The sequence below is a fragment of the Gavialis gangeticus genome, unplaced genomic scaffold (assembly GCF_001723915.1).
Source record: "Gavialis gangeticus isolate Ggan-Ray unplaced genomic scaffold, GavGan_comp1, whole genome shotgun sequence".
Classification (NCBI taxonomy): domain Eukaryota; kingdom Metazoa; phylum Chordata; order Crocodylia; family Gavialidae; genus Gavialis; species Gavialis gangeticus.
The window spans coordinates 35461096-35471864 of NW_017728997.1; the positions used below are offsets into that span (position 1 = coordinate 35461096).

The 10769-nt window shown below is 43.8% G+C and overlaps 1 protein-coding gene across 1 annotated transcript in view; it reads right to left on the reverse strand.

The window, feature by feature from the left end:
- Positions 1-10755, reverse strand: part of HDAC11 (histone deacetylase 11) — a 143783-nt gene extending 133028 nt beyond the window's left edge. The window contains exons 1-3 of the mRNA XM_019505064.1: positions 10681-10755; positions 8820-8968; positions 2642-2742 (exon numbers count right to left, since the gene is read on the reverse strand). Of these exons, the coding sequence (XP_019360609.1) occupies positions 2642-2742; positions 8820-8968; positions 10681-10682 (252 nt within the window). The 5' untranslated portion in view covers positions 10683-10755. The remainder of the gene's footprint in view (positions 1-2641; positions 2743-8819; positions 8969-10680) is intronic.
- Positions 10756-10769: the final 14 nt, after the last annotated feature.

The following is a 10769-nucleotide window of genomic DNA, read 5'->3' on the forward strand; positions in this document are numbered from 1 at the left end:
TAGGCCAAATACAAGCCCTCTTTATGCAGATGTCTAACACTTACATTGCTAAAGCTAAGCATGTAAGTGGTATTTCAGGCCTCTTACATGGAAGCAGGTTTTTTTTTTGGGGTATGGGGGAGCAGATCGTGGCCCCTGTGCTGAAGGAGGGAGTGGGGCAGAGGCTGGGATGAATTGGGCCCTAGGGCTGGGGTGGGTCATGGGATGGAGGGGCATGTGACCCCCAGATTTGTGTATGGGACAGAGGTGGGCTGTGGGCTGGGACTCTCTGCGCTCTGCTGCCTTTGCCCTGGGAGCTGCATACTGGCTGTGCCACGCATCCCCTGCCTGCCTGGCAGCGGGAGACACAGCATGGCATTGTGTGGCTCTCAGGCATTGGCAGCAGTGCACAGAGCCCCAAGCCCACAGTGCACAGCCTGCCTCTGCCCTGCACACAAATCTAGGGGGCACATGCCCCTCGTGCCTCCCCTGTGGTCGCATGCCACAGCAGGAGTCACACATCCCCCATGTCTGGACCATGGCTCTGTCCCACCATCCGCCAGGGCCCCATTTACCCCAGCCTCTGCTCCTGCCCCACTCCTTCCCTCACAATGGGGGCCTTAACCTGCCCCCCCATCCCTTCCCTCCCCCATGCCCTTTCCCCTCCACAGACTTACCTGCTGGGCAGTATCTGTGTATGTCTGCATCTGCCCCTCAATCCCAAGCCACAGCCCCACCCCCCTGCCCCTCACTCCTGACCCACACTATCCTGCATCCTGCCAGAGCATGCAGGAACCCCCCTCCCTGGGCTCTAAACCCCACACACATGCCCACAGCCCTCCACACCTTCACAAATTCCCACACACACCCCATACCAGCCCTCGAAACATGCAAAGTACTTGCATAATTTGAGCTTGTTGTGCACAATTATGAGTTTTTAGTCATGCAATTAAAAAAGCAATTAATTTTGACTAATTTTTGTAATCATGAAAGTATACATCCCACTTTGGATCCAAAAGCATCACATAATTAAGTATTAAAAACAAAACTGATAGGATGGAACGAGCAAACTCATTCAAACAAATGTTCACCAGGGCACACTTGGGGAAAACCAGGAGTAATGGCCACAAACTCCTGGAAGACAGTTTCAGGCTTAACTCTAGGAAAAACTTCTTCACAGTCAGGATATCCAAACTGTGGAATAAACTCCATCCAAAGGTGGTGCAATCACCTTCCCTGGAAATCTTCAAGAGGGGACTGGGCGGTCACCTCACTGGGGTCACGTGATCCCAGGTGTCTTTCCTGCCTAGTGTAGGGGGGCTGGACCCAATGATCTTGCGAGGTCCCTTCCAGCCCCTTACAATCTATAAATCTATTACAATAATAATTACATTTTTTTCTTCATCCTCATTTGCCCTTGTCTGTTATCAAGTGTGATATTAATCTATACTCTCTGAAAGTCTTGGGCCCTGTCAGCACTAAATCTTTTCAAGCACCTACTCTTGTGGGTATTATAATAATTAATAATGACAGATCACTTGAGAAAGGAGACAGTGGTATATCATGCATGCCATAGTTTGAAGACATGGAATTTAGAAGGGAGAAGGAGAAGCAATGCTTAGGCATGACAAATCAGTATAGCACTGAGAAACATTTTAGCCAAGAAACCAAGAAAAGGAAACACAGAGGCAAATGGCAAAAGTAACCAACAGCAGCTTTTCAAAGAAGAAGAGGGCACAACCTCAAACTTCAGAACCCAGTATAATAACAAGGTTAGACAAAAATCCAAATGGGAAGACTCAATGAAGGATGAAGGTAGTGGACATGGATTTATATTATAGGATGCTTCTGTCTCTGTGACATGATGAAAGGTTTATAAATATTTATAAAGTTTACCAGAAAAGTGAAAGGAAAGCTTCACTGTCATCTCTGCTAATATGCACTGAGCATGCGATCACAGATATACTTTCAGGAACACTGCTTTCTCTATATATCTGCAAAAGTTTCAAAATGTGACAGTTTCCTAATTTTTGACTGACTATATCTTGTAAAGATTGAGAGGAACCTAAAACCAGCTAAAAACAAATAGCACTCTTTCTGTTGACTTGGATTTTAGTGTTGGCATAAATCCCTGTATACATCTCAACATACTTCTACTGCTTTTTTCCCCCAACAAATTTTAAATGAGCAGTTCAATTGCTTTTTTTCCTTTATGTCCAAACTTTATTTCTGCTGTCACTTGTTCCTAGGAAAATGTTGCAGGACACCATTAATGGCAGTCAAAGATAGCTCAATTATCCTCTTTGCAAGATATAAAGCACTAGCCCCCTAATATGTATTTGGCATAGTCACAATTTTACTGCCAGCTCCTCAACTCTACTGCTTTACACTTGATTTCAACAGTAACAACTGAGCTTTTATATCTTGTAAACTGATACAGAGAAGGCCTGATTTTGCAACAGGGCATTAAAAAATTAAGACGAAAAACCAATATCATTTTAATGAATTCCTGAACTGTTCTATTACGACAAGGATTTATGTTAAATTACAGCAGTTATTTAAAAGGTAAAGGGAAGAAACACTATGTCACTGAAAGGTTTCAGAACACTATGCACTTCAAATCCAAAAAGTTTATTCCAAAGACAATCAGTAGGTACAACACCTTCAGTTTATTCAAGTAGCGCCTTGTGTGGACAACCAAGAGATCTTCTTCAGTAGCTTCTCGTGCCTGAACGATCAAATCATCAGCAATTAGTTTTTCTTCTGAAATAACAAGAAATTAAAAAGAAGGAATTAAAGAATGATTTAGCTTTCCAGTTTTCACCCACCCAGGCTGTGTTTATAGTTCTTACCTGAATTACACCAAAACCAGATCTTTGACTCATAGTTAGTAAGTGCTTCCAATGCAGACACTGCATATAACCTATCGAATTGTTACTCATATACTTCAAATATGACAACATTTGTGGAAAAAAGAAAAATGCCATGATAGTTATTAATACCTTTAAAATGGTAATATTGTGTTTAAACTGGAAAAAAGCGATAAAGATTTTAGCTAGAGAATGGGTAATGCTAGGTTCAAAAATAAATGTCTCAAAGTACCCTCAGCTTAAGCACAAATGCAATCTGAAAATCCTAATACTTGTGTAATCATTTATTCACTGTAATTCTTTAATACTCTCTAATGAAAATTCCACAGCCAGGTGCTAGCCTTTAACCCACTAGATCACTTCAGCAGAAAATACCAAAATTCAAAGGATAACAACTACTGAGGTGTTCTGATAAATGAGCATTAAGCTTAATTGCTACATTTTACATTGGTAGACCCCCACTGATACTTAATTAGCACAACCTCAAAAGTGTGATTACTTGCTCTCCATTGTGAGTGACCAAAAGGTAACTTACTTAAAACTTAGTTTTACTGGTATAAACTATTAGTTTCTTTAGTGTCACCCAAGAAGCATTCCTATACAGAGTGATAGAACATTTGCATGTGTTTAAAGATGCAGGCAAATATATTTGTCGGAAAGTATACAAACCTTCATTTCAGTAAATCAGGAATAACTAACCAATTTAAGTCATACCTGGTTTGCGCGTGGTGATTAGTATTTAAAACAGAACTATGATGCTACCAGTTATCACACAAGTGCTCACCTGGGATAGCATCAACTAAATTTTCCCTCCATTTGTATGTAGTCTGAAAGGCGCCTTTTTACCGCATTTGACAGATTTTGTTTTCCACTGCCATGAAATAAAATATCCACATCTGCAAAGTCTGACCTCAGAGATCTCTGTGCTCCTCCTGGTCAGGACTTGAAAAATGTTACCTTATACATTTATGCAGGACAAACAGAAATTTTGTCTAAGTTACTTGGATCCAAAGATACAGTAACTTGGCTTTTTGAGATGCACAGAAGGGTAAGTTAAAGAAAAGTGTTGTTTTCTAGGAAGAAATAGATAAGAGAGTAGTCCAAATGGCAATAAATTTCCCAGAACTCAAAGGATAAAATGAACAGAGAGATTAAGAAGCCATTTTTTTCCATTGTACTGTAAAAGTGGTTTGGTACACTATTGCTTTTCCTGGGGGGGTGGGGGGGTGTCAAACTTATGGCCCATGAGCAAAGATGCATTTCACAGAGCTCTATCCTTTCCACTGTGGGACTTGTAGAGAAACTAGGAATTCGGGAGCAGTGCTTACTGCTGAAATCAGAGGAACAGAGCCCCACTGGGGATGCACATTGACAGTGGGAGGCAAGCAACAGCTGCAGTAACCCCCCACCACCACATGTCTCCACTGCCACATCTAGGATCCAGCCCACAAGGATCCCCACAGTCCAGGTATGGCTGGGTGGCAAGGTGAATTTAACACCCCTGCTTTAAAGCATACAGACTGTGGACAAGAGATGTGTATGGGCAGAAGGATCTGTAAGTGATACATATACAAAGAGAGATAGTCACATTGGACTGAAGTCAGACAAAGGACAGGGTAGAGATGCACCTTATACACTGAATCAGAGATGCATAAGCTTTTGTGAACCACAGCTCATTTCATCAGATGCTAAGAAAGGATATGAACAAAGCAGGCTATCAAATGGAGAGAGTGATTTGAGAGGTGGGAGAAGAGAACAGTGTGGAAAGGCAAACAAATAATAAACCCATAGGGACAAAGGGGTCACAAAAGCTAATCCAGGTAATGGGATAAACTGCCAGTTTGTCCCCCATGGCTATCTTGAGATTGTCGTCATTCTCCAGGAGGGGTAAGAGGTCATTAATGAAAGGTGTTCAAGCTGAGGGCTGTGAGTGACAACTGCTGGCCTTGTCTCAGGGCTGGTACTGGAGCAGGTCAGAGCAGGATCTGACTCTGGCTTTGTTGATCTGTGTGGCTACAGTTTTGGGATTATACTGTAAGTGTAGGAATCCTGCTCCAAGTCCTTAAGGTGTGCATCCCAGTTAATGGGATCCGAGCAGATACAGTTGTACCATACAGGGAGCCTGGTTATAGATTATGAGAGTCTAGTGGTGTATTTCATTATTTGATAGCCTGCTCTGGGCAGGTCCTTTTACAGCATCTGATAAACAGAGCTCTTACTCATGAAAGTTTAGGCATATCTGATTAAGTTAGCCTACTAGGTGCATCTCTACCCTGCCACAGATATACAGAAAGCAGCAACAACAGAAAAGCTTAATAAAAAAAAGCAGAAGGACCCAGTGTTTGTTAATTAAGAGGAAGTGATTGAAGCCAAAATTCATTAAGGGAGGGCTTTAGGAGAGGTAAGCTGTAGATTGGAGGAAATATTAGGATTCATTTGAGTGATGTGTATATATGCCAGATGTAGGCAGGCAGGAGTTAACCAGTGTTCAGGGACAGGGAGAATTTACCAAGGGAGACGTGACTGCATGACTAGGCATGCATCCAGCATAAATGGACTAGGCATGGATCTGGGATAGCCACTGGCTTGGGAGTAGGGAAAGAAACGTATTTTTGACCTAGGCTAGGAGGCATAATCCTACAGTGAAAAGGTATTGAATTTGCATAAGCCTGATCCTGATGTTAATACTTACTTACACGTCAAACTCCCTACAGGATTCCTGCTTACGCACTGTCATCTGGGTAAACAACAATAATAGTGCCTGCCATCAGAAATCTTTATGCCTTTTATCAGATGGTCTCAAAGCACTTCACAAACATTAATTATCAAAACAGTATTATGAGGCTGGTAAAAAAAAATAGATATATACAAGTTTTCTTTCTCCTAAAAATATGATTTGCTATTTTATTTATAATATATTGGGTTCTATCTGCAAACTCGAGACTCTATAACTCACTGCAGACTCTATATATTTTAACACAGCAATGAAGTCATTAAAACTTTTTCATTCTGGATGTCAGAAGGGAACACTCCCTCTCCTGTTATACAGGCAGTCCTCGACTTAGGTTTCACACACTTACAACGTTTATAAATTGACACCCTATTTCAACTTTCTGACATCAGTTTCAATTTTACAACACTTGATCGGATGCCACACCACACCGGCGAACAAGTTCACTGTGTCACCCATCTCTCTGCAGAACACCTGTCCAAAGTTCCTTGAACATATCCTTTAAGTAAGCAGACAAGACTCCAGAAAAACCTGCAGCCAAGACTCCTGAGAAGACTCCAACCAAGAACCCTTCAAAAAGTCCAGCAAAGTCACCTCAAACAAGTCCTTCCAAATCAATATGATTGCTATTTACAATACAAATACATTAATGTAGCTACATTACTCATATATAATTGATTGAGTGTAAAATTCTGGGTTATTTTTGGTGAAAACAGGGTATCAGGCCTTGGTTCAGGAACCAATCCCACATTTATAGCATTGTTTCCTATGGGAAAAGTGGTTCCGAGTTACAACGTTTTGACTTAAGATGTGGTTTTCAGGAACCAATTGTATGGTAAACCCGAGGACTGCCGGTACTATTCTAGAGATTCAACAAAAGTGCTTCAGCTACACAAACACAATGCAATATTGCTCTTGGAAGCCATGTCTTTCACATACTTCTCACTTATAGCATCAACAGGAAAGATTTTTCCATTCACTCCAGCAACACTGTAGACAAAGTGGCACTCTATTTTCAGGATTAGCCTTAAAATCAAACAGGAACTGGACCTGCAAAACAATCTACTTTAAAGGGCATGTGGCAACAGCCATTTAATTTTGCTCCTCTTCCTTTCCACTGTCATCTAGAACTGATTAAAAAATTATATGTAACCACTTTGAAAACAAAATGAATATTATATTAAATGTAAAACATTAACTACATCTAGCTCTTTAAAAAAATAGTCAGCTAGGAAAAGTGATCAGTAGCAAACATAAGTCATTAGAGTCTGTCAACTGTTTGATGGCATATATAAATGTGTAATGTCAGTCCAGTTCTCTGACTTGTAGATAAAAGGCCAACTGCCATTAAGCTGGCAAGCCTACAGAGACTCAAGAGTGACAGCTATGGAAGTCAGACTGTAACTTATATCATACCTTAGAACTGGTATGATACAAAAAACAAAAGTGCAGGTTCAACAGAGTACCAAGGAGGGGATTTGTGCTCTTGAACCTGCAGCTCTGAAATCCTGCATCTTGCATGGCACAAGCAGCCAAGTCCTATGTTTGGCTCAAGCAGTTGCATTCAGAATATTAACTTCACAGGTGAAGGGGTATGAAAACATACACATATACATCTTTATAGTCTCAATCAATTCTGAATTAGCTTGTTTATCTTTAAAATATAGAGTACAAAAGAAAGAATAACCTTATATAAGACATAAAAACTTCACTGACCTTTTTAGTATCCTCTCTGTACTATACACAGGTTCTGAATACTTTCACAGTTTGAAAAAATGCACTTGACTACTTGTCAGTGGAAAATGGGAAACTTTCTGTGGTGACTGGAGCTATGCAGGCTAAGCAACCAATTTAGCAGAACTGCAGCTAGGATTAAAAGGTTTCTAGCCCCCAATTTGAAAACAGCATATTCTTGTCTTACTGTCTTCAGATTCAGATGTCATCCTATACCAGTGGGGCTCAGCCTTTTAGAGCAGCAGGCCAGGTGCTTGGCTGCACCATAGGCTGCCACTTCCCTCTAGCAGGGGAGCAGCTACCAATATCAGCAGGAGATGGAAGAAGGGGTGGAGGGGATCAGCAGGATGGCACAAGGCAGGGAAGAGGATGCGGTGGGCCAAAATGCTTGACAACCCTTGACATAGCATGGGGGCAACATCTGTACAGAGTGTGCAGCTGGATGCTGAGCGGTGGTGGGGGGCTACACTTACCCCTAGGGGTACTTTGACCAGTCCTAGGGGGTGTGTGTGGGCAGGAGGGGACAGAGTGCTGCCACCTCCCAGGAGCAGGACCGGGGCAGGGCGAGGGCAGTGGTACCCCTCTGCAGGGTGGGGAAGCTCACATGTAGCAGCAGCCTGGTGAGCTTCCCCACCCCACAGAGGGATGCTGGTGCCCTCACCCCAGCCCGGTAAGCTTCTCCACCCCCCGACTCCGATCCTGGGAGGCAGTGGCACTCCATCCCCACCTGCTCATGGTGTCTGGCCATGCGCCACTCCCCACCCCTCAGAGTTCAGCCATGAACTCACCCCCACTCAGCATCCAGCCGCAGGCTCTCCCCTGGCATCTGACCACCAGGGTACTTAGACTAAAAAAGGGTGAAAACCTCTGGGCTATGTCATGGGGCAGATTCAGTCTCTTTAGGGGCTGGATATGGCCAGAAGGCCACAGGTTGAGCACTATACAGAGTTCCAGTTGATCAACATTGTTTATAGCTTTATCAAACAGTTGACCAAACCGAAATGAACAAACTCCTTACTTTTATTTATATTATCCAAATTTATGGGGTGAGATTGACAAACATGCTCCAATACTTCTTGGACTGCCAAATACACAACATGACTCAAATACAGTCACAACTGTGTCGCATGGTGCTTTGCCAGATGCTGGCATGGAATATAGGATTATTCAGCCAAATCCAGGCTTCAGAGAGAATGGATGTGGGATCTTTAATGTCAGATCAGACAGAATTTTTGTTTCTAAAGGTCTCATTTGCAAGATCTTCAACAATTAGCCCTCAGATATGTTAAGGGCTAGAGTTAAACTTACTGAGATTTAAGCTTTACAGACATTGAAATATTACACACATAAAAATACTCAGTTTGCACAGATTCTATTAAAAAAAACAAGCACATAAAATGGTAATGTAAAGCAGTAATTTTCTGCATTAGAAATTACCACAGTAAAGGCTTATAACGCCTTGCCTAAAATGTTGGTTTTATTAAAAAGTTTGACATTATTTTTACCTTTCAAGAAATTGATTACTTTTCCCCATTTTCCTGCATCAAATGGATGTAACTTCTCCAGTCCCATAAACGTGATATTGTAGTCTGGAGAATATACAATAGGCCAGCATGCTGATGGGACATCATGATACAGCTCAGTTCTGTGAGGCCTAAAGAAGAGAGAACCATTTCTAAAGACCGATAAGAGAAAAATCTAATACAACTGAAGTCCTCCAAATGATTAGGATTAAAGTTCTGTACAAATGCTGCTTCCCAATCAGTACTCAGCTTCTCTCCTAGCCACATAAGGACATTATCTCCTTAGTGCTCTTTTCTGCAGTAGGAAGGAAAAGGTCCAACTTGCCTAGGGACCTGAATGAAGTAACATGTCAAAACATGCAGTGAACACAAATGATTGTGTATATTAATTCTTTCCAGCAATTAACTTAATCAACAGCAAGATTCAATCCCATTTCTATCTCCTTCTAGTCTTCTCTGGGTTGGTTAAAGCCTAACTCATGCTAAATTTAAAAAACATACAAGCTATTCCTCACATAATTTAATCTACATCTTATTTTGCATTAATAGACTCAACTACCTCAAAAGAAGTAACTGTGCTATTCTGAAGTTAGATAGAAGGCAAGGCAGAAGTGCACCTACAGACTAAGTGAATCAGAGGGCCCTGCTACATGTTCAAACGAAAGCTGGATAGAGACCAGCTATGGAGTTGTTATACATTTTCAAGCACTAACTTTAGAGCTAGTTAGCTCTTTTTTTTTTTTAGCCAGATTGTCACATGCTAAAAATGACTATTACTTTGTACATGTGGCTGGTCTACATTTATTGCAAGATTAGCCGGTGAATTGTGTGATAATTACTTTGTACTTGCAGCTGGTCTTACTCCAAGCATGTGGCCTGTCTAAATTTATTGCATGATTGACCAGCTCATATGCTGGGGCCAGGGATCCATAAGCTTTTTGTAAGAGAGAGCTCACTTCACCAGATGCAAGGACATGAAGAGAGGAGACTATCAAACAGAAGCTCTACTCTAGAAGAAGAGAATTTAAATTTAAAAGGGAAGGGGAAGAACGAAGGAAAAGGGGCAGGGCTGAGAGAGGCAGAGGGGGTTGGACTCAACAGCAAAACGATGACTGCTTGGAGACAGCTGCAGTGGCCAGCTGGGTTCCAAAATCTGGTGGCCACTGCAAGCTTTCACTGTGGCATCTACAAAATAAATTTGCTGGGAACTGAGTTCCAGAATCAGTCCAAGAGAGAGGGGAAGAAGGTGCTACAGCCCTGGTGGACCTTTCCTAGAGACTCCTTCCCACATGCCCCTGTGACAGCGGAGATAAACATGGAACTGGGGCACGGCACAGCACAGCACAGCACAGCAGGCACGGCCGGACTGCTCACGCAGGGCTCCACCGAGGAGGCTACCGAGTCTTACCCGTTACCTGGGCTGGCTTTTACTGCTCTCTCCACCCCTCTACCTCAGCAAGCCCGCACCCCTCTGGCAGGCCACCTGGGACTGGAAGGACCCAGGATCCAGCCCCGGTGTCACATAAGCAAGTTGCTGACATGCAGGAGACTGGCAGCAGGGCGGCAGTTCAGGGTCAACCTGCCAGGGAGAGTCGCGCCCACCTCGCCGTGCCAGGGCCGGGTGCGGTGCGGCGGGCCGGGCCGGGCCAAGGCTCCTTTCCTGCCCCGGCGCTGCCCCCTGGCCCCGCACACAAGAGGCCCCCGTGCAGAGGGAGGCGGCGACAACTCGGCCGCAGGCCCCGGCCCCCCCCGGGGCGTCCGGGCTTTTAACGGGCCCCGCAGGCCTCTCCCCCCGGCAGGGACAACCCTCCCCGCAGCCGGCAGCGCCGCGGCAGCTACTCACATGGCGCCACACGTACCCGCGCCCGGCCGCGCCGCCAGTACCACGGCGGGAGGGGCCGGCCAGAGCCCGGCCCCGGCCGCGGCGGGGGG